This window comes from Cetorhinus maximus, chromosome 13 (genome assembly GCF_964194155.1).
Source record: "Cetorhinus maximus chromosome 13, sCetMax3.hap1.1, whole genome shotgun sequence".
NCBI classification, from domain to species: domain Eukaryota; kingdom Metazoa; phylum Chordata; class Chondrichthyes; order Lamniformes; family Cetorhinidae; genus Cetorhinus; species Cetorhinus maximus.
Window position 1 is genome coordinate 407,370 of NC_135891.1, and position 24,116 is coordinate 431,485.

Below are 24,116 nucleotides of genomic sequence, written 5' to 3' on the forward strand. Positions count from 1 at the left end.
AAACATCCTTCCAGCATCTGCCCTGTCAAATCCCCCCAGAATCTTATATGTTTCAATACGATCACCTCTCATTCTTCTAAACTCTAATAAATGTAAGTCCAACCTGCTCAACTTTTCCTCATAAGACAAAACCTTCATCCCAGGAATCAGCCTAGTGAACCTTCTCTGAACTGCCTCCAATGCAAGTATATCCCTCCTTAAGCAAGGAGACCAAAACTGTCCATAGAGCTCCAGGGGCAGTCTCACCAATGCCCTGTACATGTTGTAGCATGACTTCATTACTTTTATATTCCACTCCCTTTGCAATAAAGGTCAAGTGAGCAAATAGTCCCGCCCACATTTATGAGTGTTTATCTCCCTCTCCAATCTAATCGCGAACGGTGAATTTCCTCTGGGTTTTTGCTGGAACTGTGGTCAGATCCTCATTTATTGCTGAACTGATGCTGTGGTCACAACAGCAGATGGGAAATTCACCCTCACTTTTTCTGCTTCAACCATTAGCTCTGGAAGTGAATCCCCACAGTCCCACAGCTCTCCGCAGTGGATTGTGAGTTGCAGCCTGGAGGAGTCTACAACTCACTGTCTGGTGTCAATAAGGCCAAGCTCCAACATGGGGTGTACCTTGTGCCCCTCCTGTCCCAGTGCAGAGATCAGCCTGCACACCCCAGCAGGTTGACAACACCAGTCTCTGGGCCACAATCTCTTCCACGCAAAACATTTTCAAAAAATTACCTGCAAGAAATGATTGTTATTGCAATGAATGTTTACAAAAATTCGATCCTGAGGTCAAACAGCACAATAACCCTAACCAAAGCTGTGCTGACAAATTGTAAGGAACTGTTTGCAGAGGTGAAGCACCCTGTGATAAAGGTGCTATTAATAATAACAAAAGCCTAAAGTGCAGTAAAAGCCAATGTAGGTCTGTGACCACCTACTAACCTAAAGGTCTCTTGGGATGATAAACAGGGGAATTGAATCAGACATTTCCATCCTGGCTGGGACTTGTGAGGTCACCATAAGCTCCATCGACTAAACACTTACTTCCTCTCACTGAACGCAACAGCCTCATTAAAACCCTGGCTGCTCATAGCAAATACCCACATCCCAATCCTGAGCCTCAACATTTTGCACATTTGAGTGTCAGCCTTAGCTCAGTTGGTGGCACTTACACCTGAGACAAGATTCTGGATTCAAGTCCCACTCCAGAGTCTGAACAAAGGAATCAAAGCTGACCCACCAGTGCAGAAAGGAGGAAGTGCTACACTGTTAGTGGTGCCTCTTCCAGGTGAGATGTTAAGTCATGCCACACCTCCCTACCTAAGCGGATATCAAAATATAGATGGAAAAACTCAGCAGGTCTGACAGTATCTGCGGAGAGGAACACAGTTGTTTCAGATTTCCAGCATCCGCAGTATTTTGCTTTTATCAAAATATAGATACTATTTTGAAGAAGGGCACAGGAATTCTCCCCGGTCTCCTGGCCAATATTTATCCCTCAATCAACATTACAAAAACAAATGATCTGGTCATTCTCACCTTGCTGTTTGTGGGATCTTGCTGTGTGCATTTTGGCTGCCATGTTTCAGACATTACAACAGTGACTACACTTCAAAAAGTGCTTCATTGACTGTAAAGCACTTGAGACATCCTGTGATCATGGAAGGTGCTATATAAATGCAAATTATTTTAACCATGGCTCATTCTAATGCAAGGGAGCCAATCACTGGGAAATCCTAAACATTAAATATTCTGCTAGTTAATTACAACTTTTATAGCAATATTATTCTGTTCTGTATCTTCTCTGCTCTCTTTCAAACTTCCTTTCACTTTCCTGCTGTGGCTCTGGCTCTGGGAACTAACAACTGCTCCAAATATTCTGGCTCTGGGCAGGAGCTGATCCCAGTCTCAGGACTTTAGGAATAATGACAGAAAATGCTGGGAAAACTCAGCAGGTCCCACAACATCTGTGCAGAGAAACCATTCCGGGTTTGATCCGGTGCGGGACTGATCCTGATCTATTCCGGGTTTGATCTGGTGCGGACTGATGCTGGTCCATTCCGGGTTTGATCCGGTGCGGGACTGATCCCGGTCCATTCCGGGTTTGATCCGGTGCGGGACTGATCCCGGTCCATTCCGGGTTTGATCCGGTGCGGGACTGATCCCGGTCCATTCCAGGTTTGATCCGGTGCGGGACTGATCCCGGTCCATTCCGGGTTTGATCCGGTGCGGGACTGATGCTGGTCCATTCCGGTAAAAGCAAAAAACTGCGGATGCTGGAAATCCAAAACAAAAATAAAACTACCTGAAAAAACTCAGCAGGTCTGGCAGCATCTGCGGAGAGGAACACAGTTAACGTTTTGAGTCCATATGACTCTTTAACAGAACTAAGTAAAAATAGAAAAGAGGTGAAATATAAACTGGTTTAAGGGGGGATGGGACAGGTAGAGCTGGATAGAGGGCCAGTGATAGCTGGAGATAGACAAAAGATGTCATAGACAAAAGGACAAAGAGGTGTTGAAGGTGGTGATATTATCTAAGGAATGTGCTAATTAAGGGTAGAAAACAGGATGAGCAAGGTACAGATAGCCCTAGTGGGGGTGGGGGGAAGGGATCGAAATAGGCTAAAAGGTAGAGATAAAACTACGGATGGAAATACATTTAAAAATAATGGAAATAGGTGGGAAAAGTCTATATAAATTATTAGGGGAAAAAAAGGGGGATCGGAAAGGGAGTGGGGATGGAGGAGAAAGTACATAATCTAAAATTGTTGAACTCAATATTCAGTCCGGAAGGTTGTAAAGTGCCTAGTCGGAAGATGAGGTGCTGTTCCTCCAGTTTGTGTTGAACAATGCAGCAGGCCAAGGATGGACATGTGGGCATGAGAGCAGGGTGGAGTGTTGAAATGGCAAGCGACAGGGAGGGCTGGGTCATGCTTGCGGACAGACCAAAGGTGTTCTGCAAAGCGGTCACCAAGTCTGCGTTTGGTCTCTCCAATGTAGAGGAAACCGCATTGGGAGCAGCGAATGCAGTAGACTAAATTGAGGGAAGTGCAAGTGAAATGCTGCTTCACTTGAAAGGAATGTTTGGGCCCTTGGACAGTGAGGAGAGGGGAAGTAAAGGGGCAGGTGTTGTACCTTCTGCGGTTGCATGGGAAGGTGCCGTGGGAGGGGGTTGAGGAGTAGGGGGTGATGGAGGAGTGGACCAGGGTGTCCCGGAGGGAATGATCCCTGCGGAATGCCGCCGGTGGGGGGTGAAGGGAAGATATGTTTGGTGGTGGCATCATGCTGGAGTTGGCGGAAATGGCGGAGGATGATCCTTTGAATGTGGAGGCTGATGGGGTGATAAGTGAGGACAAGGGGGACCCTATCATGGTTCTGGGAGGGAGGAGAAGGTGTGAGGGCGGATGCGCGGGAGATGGGCCGGACACGGTTGAGGGCCCTGTCAACCACCATGGGTGGAAAACTTCAGTTAAGGAAGAAGGAGGACATGTCAGAGGAACTGTTTTTGAAGGTAGCATCATCAGAACAGATGCGACGGAGGCGAAGGAACTGAGAGAATGGGATGGAGTCCTTACAGGAAGCGGGGTGTGAGGAGCTGTAGTCGAGGTAGCTGTGGGAGTCGGTAGGCTTGTAATGGATATTGGTGGACAGTCTATCACCAGAAATTGAGACAGAGAGGTCAAGGAAGGGAAGGGAAGTGTCAGAGATGGACCATGTGAAAATGATGGAGGGATGGAAATTGGAAGCAAAATTAATAAATTTTTCCAGGTCCCGACGAGAGCGTGAAGCAGCACCAAAGTAATCATCGATGTACCGTAGAAAGAGTTGTGGGAGGGGGCCGGAGTAGGACTGGAACAAGGAATGTTCCACGTACCCCATAAAGAGACAGGCATAGCTGGGGCCCATGCGGGTACCCATGGCCACACCTTTTATTTGGAGGAAGTGAGAGGAGTTTAAGGAGAAATTGTTCAGTGTGAGAATAAGTTCAGCCAGACGGAGGAGAGTAGTGGTGGATGGGGATTGTTCCGGCCTCTGTTCGAGGAAGAAGCGGAGAGCCATCAGACCATCCTGGTGGGGGATGGAGGTGTAGAGGGATTGGGCGTCCATGGTGAAGAGGAAGCGGTTGGGGCCAGGGAACTGGAAATTGTTGATGTGACGTAAGGTGTCAGAGGAATCACGGATGTAGGTGGGAAGGGACTGGACAAGGGGAGAGAGAATGGAGTCAAGATAGCTAGATAGGGTCTTCCTTGTCCTCACTTATCACCCCACCAGGCTCCGCATTCAAAGGTTCATCCTCCGCCATTTCCGCCAACTCCAGCATGATGCCACCACCAAACACATCTTCCCTTCACCCCCCCGGCGGCATTCCGCAGGGATTGTTCCCTCCGGGACACCCTGGTCCACTCCTCCATCACCCCCTACTCCTCCTCCCACGGCACTTCCCCATGCAACCGCAGAAGGTGCAACACCTGCCCCTTTACTTCCCCTCTCCTCACCGTCCAAGGGCCCAAACACTCCTTTCAAGTGAAGCAGCGTTTCACTTGCACTTCCCTCAATTTGGTCTATTGCATTCGCTGCTCCCATTGTGGTTTCCTCTACATTGGAGAGACCAAACGCAGACTTGGTGAACGCTTTGCAGAACATCTTCGGTCTGTCCACAAGCATGACCCAGACCTCCCTGTCGCTTGCCATTTTAACACTCCACCCTGCTCTCATGCCCACATGTTCATCCTTGGCCTGCTGCATTGCTCCAGTGAAGCCCAACGCAAACTGGAGGAACAGCACCTCATCTTCCGACTAGGCACTTTACAACCTTCCGGACTGAATATTGAGTTCAACAATTTTAGATCATGAACTCTCTCCTCATCCCCACCCCCTTTCCGATCCCCCTTTTTTCCCCCTAATAATTTATATAGATTTTTCTTTTCCCACCTATTTCCATTATTTTTAAATGTATTTCCATCCGTTGTTTTATCTCTACCTTTTAGCCTTTTTCGATCCCTTCCCCCCACCCCCACTAGGGCTATCTGTATCTTAATAAAAATAAAAAGCTAAAAGCTACTGCGGATGCTGGAAATCCAAAACAAAAACAGAATTACCAGGAAAAACTCAGCAGGTCTGGCAGCATTGGTGGAGAAGAAATCAGTTAACGTTTCGAGTCTTCACGACCCTTCGGCAGAACTGAAGTATAGTTAGGAGAGAGGTGAAATATAAGCTGGTCTAAGGTGGGGGGGTGGGGGGAGAGAGAAGTTGAGGGTGGGGTGATTGTGGAGATAAGCAAGCAGTGATAGGAGCAGATAATCAAAAGATGTCACAGACAAAAGGATCAAAGAGGTGTTGAAGGTGGTGATATTTGTCTAAGAAAAGTGCTAATTAAGAATGGAAGGCAGGACACTCAAGGTGCAGCTCTAGTGGGGGTGGGGTGGAAAGACTGACAAGGTTTTAGTTTTAGATTTAAAAATAATGGAAATAGGTGGGGAAAGAAGAATCTATATAAATTATTGAAAAAAAAGGGGAGGGGGGAGAAACGGGGTGGGGATGGGGGGAGGGGGAGTTTAAGATCTAAAATTGTTGAACTCAATATTCAGCCCGGAAGGCTGTAAAGTGCCTAGTCGGAAGATGAGGTGCTGTTCCTCCAGTTTGCGTTGAGCTTCACTGGAACAATGCAGCAAGCCAAGGACAGACATATGGGCAAGAGAGCAGGGTGGAGTGTTAAAATGGCAAGCGACAGGGAGGTTTGGGTCTTTCTTGCGGACAGACCGCAGGTGTTCCGCAAAACGGTCACCCAGTTTGCGTTTGGTCTCTCCAATGTAGAGGAGACCACATTGGGAGCAACGAATGCAGTAGACTAAGTTAGGGGAAATGCAAGTGAAGCTGCTTCACTTGAAAGGAGTGTTTGGGCCCTTGGACGGTGAGGAGAGGGGAAGTGAAGGGGCAGGTGTTGCACCTTCTGCGTGGGCATGGGGAGGTGCCACCTATTTCGATTCCTTCACCCCAAACCACCCCCACTAGGGCTATCTGTACCTTTATTATCAAATTCCTTAGATAATATCACCACCTTCAACACCTCTTTGTCCTTTTGTCTGTGACATCTTTTGGTTATCTCCACCTATCACTGGCCCTCTATCCAGCTCTACCTGTCCCACCCCACCTTAAACCAGCTTATATTTCACCTCTTTTCTATTTTTACTTAGTTCTGTTGAAGAGTCATATGGACTCAAAACGTTAACTATGTTCCTCTCCGCAGATGCTGCCAGACCTGCTGAGTTTTTCCAGGTATTTTTATTTTTGTTCTGGTCCATTCCGGGTTTGATCCTGATCCATTCCGGGTTTGATCCTGATCCATTCCGGGTTTGATCCTGATCCATTCCGGGTTTGTCGGCCCCGATCTCTGATTGGTTCTTCTCTCTATCCAATGAAGAAGCAGCTCTTAGGACCGCCCATTCCGGGGCGGAGACTCCGGGATCGGGACCAGACTCCGGGACCGGGATCGGGATCGGGATCCGGCTCCGAGCCCCGAAGCCGCGGTGAGTTTGAAGCTTCTGTTTCGGACCCGGACCCGGGGGGAACCGGCTTCAGGGGCCGGAGCCGCGGTTCACACGTGGGCCCGGCCACGGGACCCGTTCCGGTACTGACCACACACTGACCATTCACTCCGACCACACACTGACCGTTCACTCCGACCACACACTGACCATTCACTCCGACCACACACTGACCGTTCACTCCGACCACACACTGACCGTTCACCCTGATCATACACTGACCATTCACTCCGACCACACACTGACCATTCACCCTGACCACACACTGTCCATTCATTCCGACCGCACACTGACCTTTCACTCCGACCACACACTGACCATTCACTCCGACCACACACTGACCATTCACTCTGACCACACACTGACCATTCACTCCGACCACACACTGACCTTTCACCCTGATCACACACTGACCGTTCACTCCGACCACACACTGACCGTTCACTCCGACCACACACTGACCATTCACCCTGATCACACACTGACCATTCACTCCGACCACACTGACCATTCACCCTGACCACACACTGACCATTCACTCCGACCACACACTGACCATTCACCCTGACCACACACTGACTATTCACTCCGACCACACACTGACCATTCACCCTGACCACACACTGACCGTTCACCCTGACCACACACTGACCGTTCACCCTGACCACACACTGACCGTTCACCCTGACCACACACTGACCGTCCACTCCGACCACACACTGACCACTCACTCTGACCATTCACTCCGACCACACACTGGCCATTCAGTCTGACCACACACTAACCATTCACTCTGACCATCACTCTCACCACACACTGACCATTCACACTGACCATTCACTCTCACCACACACTGACTAATCACCCTGACCGTTCACTCTGACCACACACTGACCATTCACCCTGACCGTTCACTCTGACCACACACTGACCACTCACTGACCATTCACTCTGACCACACATTGACTATTCACTCTGACCACACACTGACTATTCACTCTGACCATTCACCCTGACTATTCACTCTGACCATTCACCCTGACCAAACACTGACCATTCACTCTGACCACACACTGACCATCCACTGTCACTGACCAGTCTCTGTGACCCTTCCCAAGGCTGAGAGGAGATTTGATAGCGGTGTTCAAAATCATGAGGGTCTCATGACAGAGCGGGTAGGAAGGAACTGTTCCCAATGGTGGAAGGATCGGGAGGAAGAGGGCACCGAATTAAAATAAAGGGCAACAGAAGCAAAAGCCTGAGGAGAAAAAGTTGTTTCACACAGCGAGTGGTTAGGGTCTGGAATGCACTGTCTGAGAGTGTGGTGGAGACTGGGTCAATCGAGTGGTTAGGGTCTGGAATGCACAGCCTGAGGAAGGTGGGGGAGACAGGGTCAATCGAGTGGTTAGGATCTGGAACGCACTGTCTGAGAGTGTGGTGGAGACAGGGTCAATCGAGTGGTTAGGATCTGGAATGCACTGTCTGAGAGTGTGGGGGAGACAGAGTCAATCGAGTGGTTAGGATCTGGAATGCACTGTCTGAGAGTGTGGGGGAGACAGGGTCAATCGAGTGGTTAGGATCTGGAATGCACAGCCTGAGAGGGTGGGGGAGACAGGGTCAATCGAGTGGTTAGGATCTGGAATGCACAGCCTGAGAGTGTGGGGGAGACAGGGTCAATCGAGTGGTTAGGGTCTGGAATGCACAGCCTGAGAGTGTGGGAGAGACAGGGTCAATCGAGTGGTTAGGGTCTGGAATGCACAGCCTGAGAGGGTGGGGGAGACAGGGTCAATCGAGTGGTTAGGATCTGGAATGCACTGTCTGACAGGGTGGGGGAGACAGGGTCAATCGAGTGGTTAGGGTCTGGAATGCACAGCCTGAGAGGGTGGGGGAGACAGGGTCAATCGAGTGGTTAGGGTCTGGAATGCACAGCCTGAGAGGGTGGGGGAGACAGGGTCAATCGAGTGGTTAGGATCTGGAATGCGCTGTCTGAGAGGGTGGGGGAGACAGGGTCAATCGAGTGGTTAGGGTCTGGAATGCACAGCCTGAGGAGGGTGGTGGAGACTGGATCTATTGAGACATTCAAAAGGGAATTTAATGATTATCTAAAAAGGAAGAATGTGCAGGGTTACTGGGAACAGTTGTGAGTGTGGCACTAAATCAATTCCTCATTTGGAGAGCTAGTGCACTCACAATGGGCCAAACGGCCTCCTGCATTGTAACAATTCTGTGATTCGCCATCTCTGTCCTTTCGCACTAATACTGTCCCTTGATTCTGTATCTGACCCTTCACTCTGTCCCTGACCTTCACTCTGTTCACTTGTCACTCTCTTACTCTGACCGGCAACTCTGTCATTGACCCGTCGCTCTATCATTGAGAGGTCACTTTCTAACTCTGAATGGTCACTCTGTCACTGACCCTTCACTCTAAGACTGACCCTTCACTCTAAGACTGACCCATCACTCCGTCACAGACCCTTCACTCTAAGACTGACCCATCACTCCGTCACAGACCCTTCACTCTGAGACTGACCTGTCACACTCTTACTCTGACTGCTCACTGTCACTAACACTTAATTCTGTTACTGACCCATCACTCTCTGTCACCGACAGGTCACTCCGTCACAGTCCCTTCACTCTGAGACTGACCTGTCACACTCTTACTCTGACTGGTCACTGTCACTGACACTTAGACTGACTAGTCAGTAACAGGATTGTCATTGACCCATCACTCTCTGTCACTGACCCATCACTCACTGTCACTGACCCATCACTCTGTTCCTGACCTGTCACTCTCATACTCTGACTGCTCACTGTCACTAACACTTAATTCTGTTACTGGCCATCACTCTCTGTCACTGACCCATCACTCTCTGTCACCAACAGGTCATTCTGTCACTGACCCTTCACTCTGAGACTGACTTTTCACTCTTTTCCTGACTTGTCACTCTGTCACTGACCTGTCGCACACTGACTCTGACCCGTCACTCTCTGACTCTGACCTGTCACTCTATGCCACTGACCCGCCACTCTGTGTCTCTGACCCACCACTCCCCGACTCTGACTCGTCACTCCCTGACTCTGACCCGTCACTCCCTGACTCTGACCCGTCACCCCCTGACTCTAACCCGTCACTCTGTGTCACTGACCCACCACTCCCTGACTCTGACCCGTCACTCTGTGTCACTGACCCACCACTCCCTGACTCTGACCCGTCACTCTGTGTCACTGACCTGCCACTCCCTGACTCTGACCCATCACTCCCTGACTCTAACCCGTCACTCTGTGTCACTGACCCACCACTCCCTGACTCTGACCCGTAACTCCCTGACTCTAACCCGTCACTCTGTGTCACTGACCCACCACTCCCTGACTCTGACCCGTCACCCCCGACTCTGACCCGTCACCCCCGACTCTGACCCGTCACCCCCTGACTCTGACCCGTCACCCCCTGACTCTGACCCGTCACCCCCGGACTCTGACCCGTCACCCCCGGACTCTGACCCGTCACCCCCGGACTCTGACCCGTCACTCCCGGACTCTGACCTGTCACTCCCTGACTCTGACCCGTCACTCCCTGACTCTGACCCGTCACTCTCTGACTCTAACCCGTCACTCTCTGACTCTAACCCGTCACTCTGTGTCACTGACCCACCACTCCCCGACTCTGACCCGTCACCCCCGACTCTGACCCGTCACCCCCTGACTCTGACCCGTCACCCCCGGACTCTGACCCGTCACCCCCGGACTCTGACCCGTCACCCCCGGACTCTGACCCGTCACTCCCGGACTCTGACCCGTCACCCCCGGACTCTGACCCGTCACCCCCGGACTCTGACCCGTCACCCCCGGACTCTGACCCGTCACTCCCGGACTCTGACCCGTCACTCCCTGACTCTGACCCGTCACTCCCTGACTCTGACCCGTCACTCCCTGACTCTGACCCGTCACTCTCTGACTCTAACCCGCCACTCTGAGTCATTGACCCTCCACTCCCTGACTCTGACCCATCACTCTGTGTCACTGACCCGCCATTCCCTGACTCTGACCTGTCACTCTGTGTCACTGACCCGCCACTCCCTGACTGACCCGCCACTCCCTGACTGACCCGCCACTCCCTGACTGACCCGCCACTCCCTGACTGACCCGTCACTCCCTGACTCTGACCCATCACTCCCTGACTCTGACCCGTCACTCTGTTTCACTGACCTGCCACTCCCTGACTGACCTGTCACTCTGTGTCACTGACCCGCCACTCCCTGTCTGAACCGTCACTCCCTGACTCTGACCTGTCACTCTGTGTCACTGACCCGCCACTCCCTGACTGACCCGTCACTCCCTGACTGACCCACCACTCCCTGACTGACCCACCACTCCCTGACTGACCCGTCACTCCCTGACTGACCCGTCACTCTGTCAATGCCGTGCTGCTCCTGACTGTTAACACCCGAGATTTAGTTTGTTAAAATATTTCTGAATGTTACATAAAATGTATCCAAATATAGAATAAACTGCAACAGGAACAAGGAGAAGGTGCAAGTGACAGGAAAGCAAACCAGGAATAAACAGCAACATTGATGGAGAGATTATTACCAAGATATTCAGCTGCCTTTCATACCCAATCCTGATGGACCACAATCTGTTTCCAACATTTTCCATACACTGAGCAAAGTAATTGCACCTTTTTTGGTTTCTTAGCTCTAGCCAAATAGATTTTGTCCTTGACCCCTCTGGGAAGGTCCTCTTTCTCCAGCACTGCAATGGTCTCCTTAATCAATACTCGCATCCCTCACCCTTTTCTTCCTTCCCTATCGTTCCTGAATACTTTGTATCCAGGAATATTTAACACCCAGTCCTGCCCTTCTTTGAGCCAGGTCTCTGTTATAGCCACAACATCATAATTCCACATGGCAGTCTGTGCCTGTGACTCACCAATCTTATTTACCACACTCCGTGCATGGTTACATGCACAGTAACCATGCTTTAGAATGTATTACTGTCTCCTCTACTCTGACCCCACCTATTAACTTATTATTCCCTACTCTAGTCCTATCTATCTCTTCTATCTATTTTGTGCCCCTTATTATTCTCTCCTAGTTCCCACACCCCTGCTGAGTTAGTTTAAACCCTCCCAACAGCACCAGCAAAACGCCCGCAAGGAACTCAGTCCCGGCTCTGTTCAGGTACAACCTGTCCGACTTGTACAGGTGCCATCTCCCCCAGAGCCAGTCCCAGTGTCCCAGGAATCTAAAGCCCTCCCTCCTGCACCATCTTTCCAGCCACACATTCATCTGTCTTATTCTCCTATTCCTGTCCTCATGTGTGTGTGGCACTGGGAGTAATGTGGAGATGACTGCTTTGGAGGTCCTGCTTGCTAATTTGCTACCTAGTTCCCTGAACTCAGACTGTAGGATGGGGCTTGTGTGTTCATTCCTGTAACGTGTGTAATAGCTGGTGTTAATGACAATTACCCTGGTGCTCACTTCATGTAATTGTATCAAATCAGTCACATTCTAACATTGTGCAGTAGTGAAACTGGGCAGGAGAATGACCTTTCGGAAGAGGCAGTTTTGTAAATTTTGCCATTGCTGCAGAGCTTCCAGCTACAATTCAGATCCCATCATTCAATTAAGTTTAAAAAAAGCCCACCAATTACAAAGAAACTGGAAAAGGAATTGAATCCAACAGTAGTCTCTGCAGTCAGTGTACCTGATAAACACTGAAGTTACTCACTGAATGTGAGTGCAAGAAAAACTAAAATATCAGAATTATTGAGGTAAATTCACACAATTTACAACTTTTTGGTTTATACACCAGGTGCTTTGGCATTTAGTAATCCTGTAATTCCACTCACCGGAACCAGTTCTTTATTATTTTACGAAAGCTGAGGCCTGGATTTTACCCTTGGCGGACGGGTGTGATCAGCAGGCCCAGGACTGGTCAGGACCTGCCCCCTGCCCACCATCGGCCCACAGCCGCAGGTACACGCTATCTGGCCAGTTAAAGCCCACCCAGTGTGAAACGCGGCTTCCCAGTGGTCGGGAAGGGCCGGGCGGGGGTGGGGGCCTGTTGGGCGCTGGGGCCACTGGCGAGGTAGTTGGGCTGTTCAGAAACGGCCCAGGCAGCACCCTGAAGGCTGCCAGGGACGAACATTTCTTGAGCGTTTCTGCAGAGTGAAGCTACGGCCTCAGCAATGAATGGCGACGCCAGGCAGGAGGGCAGGTCCGGTGGGCACTCAGTGCCTCGCGGTCCTCCTGGAGGAGGAGGCTGCCAGGAGGGACACCCTTGTCCCCAGGGATGGAAGGATGAGGCCACCACAGAAAGAGCTCGGGAGGAGTTGGCAGCCCAGATCAGCAGCCACAACATTGTGCAGCCCACATGGGCCCAGTACTGGAAAAGGTTCAACGAGCTGCTGCGCTCAGGAAGGGTGAGTACCGTGTTGGTATGGGTCAGTGTGGTGAAGTGTTAAGGACTGGCCGTCTCCCCGTGGAGCTCAGGGGTGTTACAGTCTGAGAGCCAACTGTCAATGACAGCAGAGCTGGCCAAGGGGGTGAGCCCTGGCTGCTTGGACTGAGTGTCTTGTGGCTCGAGGGCCACGACTCGGATGTGCCCTGTGAGGTGCTCCTCAGCTGGGGTTGGCCAGGCTGCAATGGCGCTGCAGGTAGAGCAGCTGTGTCCAATGCTGCTGTCAGTGAGGGGGGAGCACCAGGGTGTAGCACTCGTGAGTTAAAGGCACCATGAGCACAAGAGGGACAGGTCACGGGTGATTTTCTGTACTGTAATGTTTTGTTTATGTTTACTGGTGTGAATATGAACACAAGTGATGGCCATGTTCATTTTTCTTGATTGTGAAAAGTACATAAATTTTGTTTTTGTCGTAATGACCTGAGTATGTTTGTGGTGCGGGGTACACCAGTCTGTATCTTCTGGTGCGGGGTACACCAGTCTGTACCTTCTGGTGCGGGGTACACCAGTCTGTATCTTCTGGTGCAGGGTACACCAGTCTGTACCTTCTGGTGCGGGGTACACCAGTCTGTATCTTCTGGTGCGGGGTACACCAGTCTGTACCTTCTGGTGCAGGATACACCAGTCTGTACCTTCTGGTGCGGGGTACACCAGTCTGTATCTTCTGGTGCAGGATACACCAGTCTGTACCTTCTGGTGCAGGGTACACCAGTCTGTACCTTCTGGTGCAGGGTACACCAGTCTGTACCTTCTGGTGCAGGGTACACCAGTCTGTACCCTCTGGTGCGGGGTACGCCAGTCTGTAATGCTGGACGTGGGTGACTCTAAACTTTAACGCACAGACACTGAGTGGGTACACGTGACAGGGGTATTTCAGATACCCGGGATGGAGGCAGCAGCCCTGGCATGTGGTTGAAGCTGATCTTTGGCAGCCTAGCTGAAGGAGCGTTGGATCAAGGCGTTCCTGGTGTCCCTGCCTCCCTGCAGGTTACTGAGGTCTGGCTCCACACCCTCAGTGTTCTCCTCCCCGTGCTCCTCTTCCGACTCACTACTGGGTTCATCCTCTGTGGCCTGTGGAGCTGCATCAAGTGGGTCCCCCCTTGCCAGTGCCAGATTGTGGAGAGTGCAGCCTGCAACCACTATCAGTGACACCCACCCTGAAATGCATCAGTGCAAATTCACTTCAGACACTCTGAGTGAGCTCCACATGCTCATCATTCTCTGAGTGAAGAAGTTTCTCCTGAATTGCAAATTCGATTTATGAGTGACTAACTTATATTTATGGATCCAGGCTCTGGCCTTGTCCACAAGTGGAAACATTATCTCTCCAACTAAGTTAAAGACTTCTATCAAGTCAGTCCTCAATCTTCTCTTTTCTAGAGAAAAGAACCCCAGCCTGTTCAATCTTTCCTGATAAGGATAACCTCTCATTTCTGGTATCATTCTAGTAAATCATTTTTGTATCTTCTTCAGCGTCTTTATCTTTTTTATAGCAGAGACCAGAGCTGTTCACAGTAAATCCATGTGGTTTATTTCCACCACATCTGTCTTCCTGAGCAGCATTTTAAATATAACCTCATTATACCTTCATCTTTACCACATAGTTTCTAGTTATTATCACAGCCAGTTTGTCACATTAACTTGTATGTCACCAATCATAATTACAGTTCCAACTTTCATCCTCTCTGTCTCCGTCTGTCTCTCTCTCTCTCTCTCTCTCCCTCTGTCTCTCTCTCTCTCTCCCTGTCTCTTTGTCTCTCTGTCTCTCTCTCCAGCTGTCTGTCTCTTTATGTGTGTGTGTCTCTCTCTCCTCTCTCTCTCTTTCTCTCTCTGTCTCTGTTCCTCTGGCTCTGTCTCTCTCTCTTTCTGTCTCCCTCTCTCTCTCTGCCGGTCTCTCTCTGTTTCTCTCTCTGTATCTCTCTCCCTCTCTCTCTCTCTCTCTGTCTCTCTCCCTCTCTCTCTCTCCCTGTCTCTCTCTCTCTGTTTCTCTCTCTCTCTCTGTCTCTCTCTCTCTCTCCCCCTGTCTCTATCTCTCTGTTTCTCTCTCTCTCTCCGTCTCTCTCTCTCTCCACGTTCTTATCTCTGGGTATGTTTTGTTGTGTAGTCTGCAGAACACCAATCCTTATTCCTCATTGTTTTATACAGACGTAACCCCTTTTTCCAATGGCTCTGACAGGTGCTGGTCTATAAAGCTACCGGAATTCATTCCCCTCAGCTCCCTTACTGAGATGTTTTGTTTTCACATGTAATCCATAATGATCAATTCCAGCATGTGAGGCATTCAGTCTTTCCCATTATTGGCTTGTGCACAAGTGTTGTTAGGGAGAGAGTTCCAGGATTTTGACCCAGCGACAGTGAAGGAACGGCCGATATATTTCCAAGTCAGGATGGTGAGTGACTTAGAGGGGAACTTCCAGTTGGTGGTGTTCCCATCTATCTGCTGTCCTTGTCCTTCTAGATGGTAGCGGTCGTGGGTTTGGAAGGTGCTGTCCAAGGAGCCTTGGTGAATTCCTGCAGTGCATCTTGTAGATGGTACACACACTGCTGCTACTGTGCATCGGTGGTGGAGGGAGTGAATGTTTGTGGATGTGGTGCCAATCAAGTGGGCTGCTTTGTCCTGGACGGTGTCAAACTTCTTGAGTGTTGTGGGAGCTGCACTCATCCAGGAAAGTGGGGAGTTTTCCATCACACTCCTGACTTGTGTGAACCAGTTTTGCTGAATTGGTTGTCCTGTAGACTTGATGTAACTCAATGTAGGGCAGAGATTAACTGATAACTTTCATTTATATTACACCTTTAATGTAGATGTCCCCAGGCACCTCATGGGAGTGAAACTAATTCAAATATTTCAAATATTGGTCTGAATGCTGAACCAATGAGCGGAGAGGAGACTGAAAGCTGAGGACAAGGGACAGGATGTGAAAGTGTCGAGAGAAAGTCGAGACAGAGCAGTTTCGAAAGTCAAGTTGTGAAATGGCCATGAGGAGGAGGGAGCGTGGGCACCAGTGGATGGTGTTCATACTGTGATTGTGACAATTCATGATGGGCCTTCACTGCAGGCCTTCAGCACCAGGCCTGAGGGAGTTTTCACTTTGTTAATGTTGGTGATTCCCAGTTATTTTAAATACTGAAAGCTCAATGTCAGGTCTTTGGTTTAATTGAAGAACTGATACACACATAGAATCAACTGCAATTGACCAGTGCAGCTTTGAGATACACACTTCATAGGCTTTAATATTAATGTGAGAGTTGAGATTTGGAGCAGCTTTGTGTGAGTGTCTGTGGGCTTTGATGTGCTAAATATAGGATAACAGGATGTTAATGCTGAGATTCAAATCACTCATTGAGGGGAAGAATTCTACAAGTTGGACGTAGCACGAGTCTTGAAGTATTTTCTCGAATGTTTGTGGTTTGTGTTTAACAGTGGATTTCATCCAGGACGTTGACCAGTTTTGGATTTGTCTCAATACAGCAAATGGATGACCTGTTAATCCATTCACATTGACTCACATCTAAAGATATCTGCTTCATGAGAACATTGTCTGGTCAGTCACATGAGCTTGTGTTAGGACACCACTCTGACCTCGCTAATGTAAGCTCCCGAGAGTGCTGAGTACTCCATACTTGTCTGCTTCCAGGAAACTGCATGAATCCCAGAGGCAACTGGAGCACGGATTTACAGAACGAGGGAATGGTGCCACTCAGCACGTATGTTTCTTGGCAGAAAAACAATATTGCTGATCCCTCCTGCAACTCTTCATTCACTGCGACAGGACACTGGATAATCAGAACATTGCTGCCCCTCACAGAGCACAACCAGCAACAACCAGTTAATCCTTTCATTGAGGAGGAATGTTGACCAGGAAACTCTTCTGTTTTTCCAATTACATCCTCACTTCCTCCATATTCATCTGAACCAACCAGAGCATGTCAAACATGTTTAACATCTCATCTGAAGGACGACACCACTGAACTCCCTCAGTACCGACCCTCCGACAGTGCGGCACTCCCTCAGTACTGACCCTCTGACAGGGCAGCACTCCCTCAGTACCGACCCTCCGACAGTGCGGCACTCCCTCAGTACCGACCCTCCACAGTGCGGCACTCCCTCAGTACTGACCCTCCAACAGTGCAGCACTCTCTCAGTACTGACCCTCCAACAGTGCAGCACTCCCTCAGTACTGACCCTCCAACAGTGCAGCACTCCCTCAGTACTGACCCTCTGACAGTGCGGCGCTCCCTCAGTACTGACCCTCCAACAGTGCAGCACTCCCTCAGTACTGACCCTCCGACAGTGCAACACTCCCTCAATACTGACCCTCCGACAGTGCAGCCCCACACGAGCATCCTCCAAGTCGCTCTTCATCTCACCCTATCAACATATCCTTCTATTCCTTTCTGCCTCATGTGTCTACCTTGGTTCCCCTTAAATTTATCTATACAATTCACCTCAACCACTCCCTGTGGCAGTGAGTTCCACATTCTCACCATTCTCTGGCTAAAGAAATTTCTCCTGAATTCCCAGTAGGAATTCTAAGTGATTATCTAATGTTGATGACCCTCTAAATCAGGATCCACCTGCAACGTTTCTGGAGAGGGATCCCCAGACAGTTCAAACTTGCCTGACGTGTATAATCCCTCAGCCCTGGTATTAGTCTGGCAAATCACTTTTGTACCTCCTCGGGTACCAAATAAGGAGAGCAGAACTGTTCACAGTAACCCATGGAACTGAAGGCAGATTATTAAACTGATTGGGAAATTGCCCATCTTTCTTGCAACTCCAAGTTTGAACCCCTGCAAGCGTGTCACACCCCAGCCCCACCCCCTGGCCCCCTCCCTAACCCTCCCCGCCCAAGACCCAGGACTTACCTGTTCCTGGGGATTCATGGGCCTCCTGCTTCCCCGTTGCTGTCCCGGCAACGCCCACTCATGTGCTTTTGGCTCTGCCGGCCAATCCGATTGGCTGGCAGCTCCCGAGGGCAGGATTTTCTCCCCACTGAGGGGCGCAAGTCCCACTCTGCCCCTGTGCCCCACAACACGCCCTGACTGCAGGCTGGGCTGGCACGGAGTGGGTAGGATCCACGCTGACTGTGTGTCCTGAGGGGACAAGTCTTCGTACCCCACCCCCAATCCTGTAATATTCTACCCCGGGTTCCAGTAAAAGTGGCTGTTGAAACTTTCTGATTGTTGTAAAAACCCATCAGGTTCGTTAATGTCCTTTAGGGAAGGAACTCTGCTGTCCTTACCCGGTCTGGCCTACGTGTGACTCCAGACCCACAGCAATGTGGTTGACTCTTAAATGCGCTCTGAAGTTGCCGAGCAAATTAGTCGATAATACTGGAGATGTTCACATCCTGAGAATGAATCAAGAACCATCCCCTTGTTTGTCTCCCTGCAGTGAAGCCCTGAGTGGTTTCCTCCTCCTGTCTTGTGTCTGAAAGCTTTATGTACAAACTATACACATCACCATAAAAACTGCTTTGTTTGGATTCCTTCTGTAAATGCACGTGGTGCTCAGTACGAATGGCTGTGGCTACACTGGGAACAGAGCTCAACAAGCAGGCATATTTTGAATTGGCGACATCAATCTTACTTTCCTTCCTTAATTTTCAATTTACCTCTGAGCAAACACTGTCCAACATTTTCTTTTTTAAGCCACACAGTGTTACTCAGTGAGTTAAGTAACTGGTTAGTCTTTAAACATTTAAACTAAACATTAGACAGTTCAGTAGGAGTTTTTCAGGCACAGCCAATGATCCTTCTCAGAGATTGACAGCAGAGTCTTCTCACAACTCCTGCAAACTAGATAAAGAAGGAGATTAAGATCTTTTCATGCACAGGATGTGGGCTTCGCTGGCTGGGTCAGCATTTATTGCCCATCCCCAGTTACCCTTGAGAAGGTGGTGATGAGCTGCCTTCTTGAACCGCTGCAGTCCATGTGGTGTAGGTACACCCACAGTGCTGTTATGGAGGGAGATCCAGGATTTTGACCCAGCGACAGTGAAGGAACGGCGATATATTTCCAAGTCAGGATGGTGAGTGACTTGGAGGGGAACTTCCAGGTGGTGATGTTTTCATCGATCTGCTGTCCTTGTCTTTCTAGTTGGTAGTGGTCGTGGGTTTGGAAGGTGCTGTCTAAGGAGCCTTGTTTCTGCAGTGAATCTTGTAGATGGTACACACTGCTGCTACTGTGCGTCGGTGGTGGAGGGAGTGAATGTTTGTGGATGTGGAGCCAATCAAGCGGGCTGCTTTGTCCTGGATGGTGTCACGTTTCTTGAGTGTTGTGGGAGCTGCACTCATCCAGGCAAGCGGCGAGTATTCCATCACACTTCTGACTTGTGCCTTGTAGATGGTGGACAGGCTTTGGGAGTCAGGAGCTGAGTTACTTGCCACAGGATTCGTAGCCTCTGACCTGCTTTTGTAGCCACAGTATTTATATGGCTAGTCCAGTTCAGTTTCTGGTCAATGGTAACCCCCCAGGATGTTGATAGTGGGGGATTCAGTGATGGTAATGCCATTGAATGTCAAGGGGTGATGGTTAGATTCTCTCTTGTTGGAGATGGTCATTGCCTGGCACTTGTGTGACGCGAATGTTACTTGCCACTTGTCAGCCCAAGCCTGGATATTGTCCAGGTCTTGCTGCATTTGGACATGGACTGCATCAGTATCTGAGGAGTTGCGAATGGTGCTTAACATTGTGCAATCATCAGCGAACATCCCCACTTCTGACCTTATGATGGAAGGAAGGTCATTGATGAAGCAGCTGAAGATGGTTGGGCCTAGGACACTATCCTGAGGAACTCCTGCAGTGATGTCCTGGAGCTGAGATGATTGACCTCCAACAACCACAACCATTTTCCTTTGTGCTAGATGTGACTCCAACAAATGGAGAGTTTTCCCCCTGATTCCCATTGACTCCAGTTTTGCTAGGGCTCCTTGATGCCACACTCAGTCAAATGCGGTCTTGATGTCAAGGTCAGTCACTCTCACCTCACCTCTGGAGTTCAGTTCTTTTGTCCATGTTTGAACCAAGGCTATAATGAGGTTAGGAGCTGAGTGGCCCTGGCGGAACCCAAACTGGGCATCAGTGAGCAGGTTATTGCTAAGCAAGTGCCGCTTGATAGCACTGTTGATGACCCCTTCCATTACTTTACTGGTGTTTGAGAGTAGACTGATGGGTAATTGGCCGGGTTGGATTTGTCCTGCTTTTTGTGTGCAGGACATACCTGGGCAATTTTCTACATAGCCGGGTAGATGCCAGTGTTGTAGCTGTACTTGAACAGCTTGGCTAGAGGCACAGCAAGTTCTGGAGCACAAATCTTCAGTACTATTGCAGAAATATTGTCAGGGCCCATAGCCTTTGCAGTATCCAGTGACTTCAGCCGTTTCTTGATGTCACGTGGAGTGAATCAAATTAGCTGAAGACAGTACAGTTCTGCTGCTGATGGCCCACAGCGCCTCATGGATGCCCAATCTTGAGTTGCTAGATCTGTTTGAAATCTATCCCATTTAGCACGGTGGTAGTGCCTCACAACATGATGGAGGGTATCCTCAATGTGAAGATGGGACTTCCTCTCCACAGTGACTGTTTGGTGGTCACTGCTACCGATACTGTCATGGACAGATGCACCTGCGGCAGGCAGGTTGGTGAGGATGAGGTCAGGTATGTTTTTCCCTCTTGCTGGTTCCCTCACCACCTGCCGCAGACCCAGTCCAGCAGCTATGTCCTTAAGGACTTGGCCAGCTCGGTCAGTAGTGGTGCTACCACTCTTGTTGATGGACATTGAAGTCCCCCACCCAGAGTACATTCTGCACCGTTGCCACCCTCAGTGCTTCCCCCAAGTCATGTTCAACATGGAGGAGCACTGATTCATCAGCTGAGGGAGGGTGGTACATGGCAATCAGTAAGAGTTTCCTTGCCCATGTTTGACCTGATGCCATGAGACTGATTGTGTGGCTAAAGCAAAGCAACCTGGGAACTGGACTGAGTGGTTTCCAATTCTTGCTCTTCCACTCTGCACCCATTTCTCAGATCACAGAATCACAGAATTATTACAGTGCAGGAGGAGGCCATTCCGCCCATCGTTTCGGCACTGGCTCTCCAGGTGAACTCACCTAGTGCCATTCTCAATGATGCTGCATCCCTGATCTTGGTCAAGAAAATAGTAAATGCAAAAAAATCACTCCAGGAGGCTTTAGCAATTGAGTAAAAGACCCATGACATGTTTTTTTTGCCAGTTTTAATTCCTTGCTCATCTACAATCTTTCCTGTCTCTTGATTCTTTAATCTCCTCTTAATAGATAGGTGTGAACTTGGCTTCACATCGCAACACCTTGATGTACAAAACATCGCAAGGCATTTCACAGAAACTGAAACAAAGAATTGATTAGAGAATAGAAGGAACCTGACCAAGAGCTGACTCGTAGAGGTGAGTTTTATGGAGGGTTTTGAAGGAGTAGAGAGGGGTACAGAGACTTAGGGAATGTGACGCTTACAACACTGCCACCAACGGTGGACAAGAGGATAGAATTGGAAGAATAAGGTTCTTGTGCTGGAGGAGGTTGCAGAGATAAGCAGAGGGGAGGTCATAAAGGAATTTAAATATGAGGATGAGAACTCCGGATGGGGGTCTTTGGGGGACTGGGAGCCTGTGTATGTCAGCAAGTAACCTGGGTGATGGGCGAATGCCATGTGGTGCGAACTGGGATTCGAGCTGCCGAGTTTTGCCTGAGTTGAAGTTTACGGTGAGTTGGGTGAGGGAGAGCAGCCAGGAGGGTGTTGGAGCAGTGGGGTCTGGAGGTGCAGAGCTGTGCTGAGGGGAAGCATGTGGTGTTTACAGAGGAGCAAGCCAGAGCGAAATAAAACCGTGCACTGACAGAGATATTACCAAAGTTTTGCTTGATTAACGTTAAGGATCAAGAATTTAAATAGTTGCTCCCTTCTGGGGATGAAATGGATTGTGTAGAAGCTATAATTGGAGAATATCTGGGGATGAGCAGACTTGATGAGTTTGGAGGTGTCCCCCTGCATCCTTCAGGGTCCTGGGAGAGGGAGGGGTTGAAATAGTTTACAAAAAGAAGGAAAGCTGTTTATTTTGTTAAATAAAACTTTCACCATAACCAGAATTGTAAATCTGAAGGATGGTTTAATAGGGGTCTTTAGATTAAAAAACTGTTTCCACTTGCAAGTGAGAACAGAATTAGAGACCAACAATATAAGACAGTCACTGATGAATCCAATGGGGAATTCAGGAGAAACGTCTTTACCCAGAGAGTGATTAGAATGTGGAACTCACTCCCACAGGGAGTGGTGGACCTGAATAGGATAGATACATTTAAGGGGAAGCTGGATAAACATACAAGGGGGAAATGAATCAGAGGATATGTTGAGACAAAGAGGTGGTGGGGCGGGGGGGTTGTCAGGACCATAAACACCACCACAGACCAGTTGGGCCGAATGGCCTGTTTCTGTGCTGTACATTCTATGTAAAGGGCATCGACAACTAGAAACATTCAAGTGAGCGCTGTCCTACCACGCTGTCCTACCATCTTCAATAACAGTTATGCTGCCTCCCAGTTTTTACATTTAAACAGATTTTGTTTCTCATTTTTCTCCCTCAGTTTGACACCAAGTCGTCACCAGAAAAAGTGTCTGCGATACGTCAGCACAGGTTTAACCTGAACAGGTCCATTGCTGTGCAACCATGATGCCCGTGATGGAAGAGAAGGTGCTGCCCAAAGACGGGTCACTGACTGTCCCTGTCCTTATCATAGGTACGTTCATGTTGTGTGTGGACAGGGATTAATCCAGGCGTCGCTGGCACTGGGATTCCTCCCACTGGCACTGGGATTCCTCCCACTGGCACTGGGATTCCTCCCACTGGCACTGGGATTCCTCCCACTGGCACTGGGATTCCTCCCACTGGCACTGGGATTCCTCCCTCTAGGCTTTCTTTGGTGCCCAAGTGAGCAGTGCAAAGCTGCCGAGGGCTTTGTGCTGGGGAACACTTGGGTTTAGCCAGTAGGACTTCTCCAGCATCCCTTGTACACGTTTGGGGCCTTTAAGCCTTGTTCCCTTAGCAACCCTAGCCTGAGTTGTTTGGGCTGCAGTAAATGAGAGGGGTGACCTCTGGGGAGAGAGAAATGGCCACCTTCCCTCCCCCACACACATAGGGTGACTGGGAACCTGTTGATTGTGTAGGAAATCCTTTGTTTTCTAGGAGTTGGAGAGAGGATAAAGGGCAGGTATTCTGATTGGTGAGATGTGACAAATGTTGTTCCCAGGGGTCAGTTCTGGGGCCTCAGCTTTTCACCATATTTATTAATGGCTTGAATAAAAGAACAGTGAGTTAGAATCATAGAATTGTTAAAGCACAGAAGGCCATTTGACCCATCGTGTCTGTGCTGTTTGTTTATCCAAGTTTGCAGTTGAGGCTAAAATAAAGGGACATAGAAAGATGAAATGAACGGACAAAAGAGGGCAATGTTGGAAATGTGATACCGTCCGCTTTGGACCCAAAACGGTGAAAAACTAGAAACCGTAGCAAAACAGAGATTGGGGAGTCCAGTTACACAAATCATTTAACTCTAAATCTTCCTGCTCCTGCACATTACCTCTGGTGTCTCTCTCACTCGTTAAATTAGCAGACTGCTCGTCAATATCCTGTAATAAATGAACAAGAATTTCATCCAATTAAATATGACAAAGACCAAAGCTATTGCCTTTGCTGCCCGCTAATGACTCTGATCCCTAGCTACTGAACTTCATCCCTCTCCCGAGCCACAGGCTGAGATTAAATCAGTCTGTTCACAACCTTGCCCGAGATGAGTTAACAACTTCATATTCTCACCACCACTAAGACCTGCCCATTTCCACCTTCATACCATCATCCAACTCCGCCCCGTCTCAGATGATCCACTGCTGAAACCCTCATCCATGCCTTTATCACCTCTCGACACAGCCCTGGCTGACCTTTCACCTTCAACTCCCCAGAAATCTGAGCTCATCCAAAACTCGACTGCCTGTGTCTTAACTCAGACCAAGCCCCATTCACCCGTTACTCCTGTGTTCATCCACATTGCCTCCTAAGCTAGCAAAGCCTCCAATTTA

The 24,116-nt window shown here is 49.4% G+C and overlaps 1 protein-coding gene across 2 annotated transcripts in view; it reads left to right on the forward strand.

Annotated features, from left to right (window-relative positions):
- The first annotated feature begins 6,451 nt into the window (after window positions 1–6,451).
- Window positions 6,452–24,116, forward strand: part of osgn1 (oxidative stress induced growth inhibitor 1) — a 37,496-nt gene continuing 19,831 nt past the window's right edge. The window contains exons 1-3 of one of the 2 annotated variants that reach the window (XM_078554772.1): window positions 6,452–6,526; window positions 21,308–21,435; window positions 22,628–22,780. In XM_078554772.1, the coding sequence (XP_078410898.1) occupies window positions 22,711–22,780 (70 nt within the window). In that variant the 5' untranslated portion in view covers window positions 6,452–6,526; window positions 21,308–21,435; window positions 22,628–22,710. The remainder of the gene's footprint in view (window positions 6,527–21,307; window positions 21,436–22,627; window positions 22,781–24,116) is intronic. The other variant, XM_078554773.1, reaches the window with a different exon arrangement.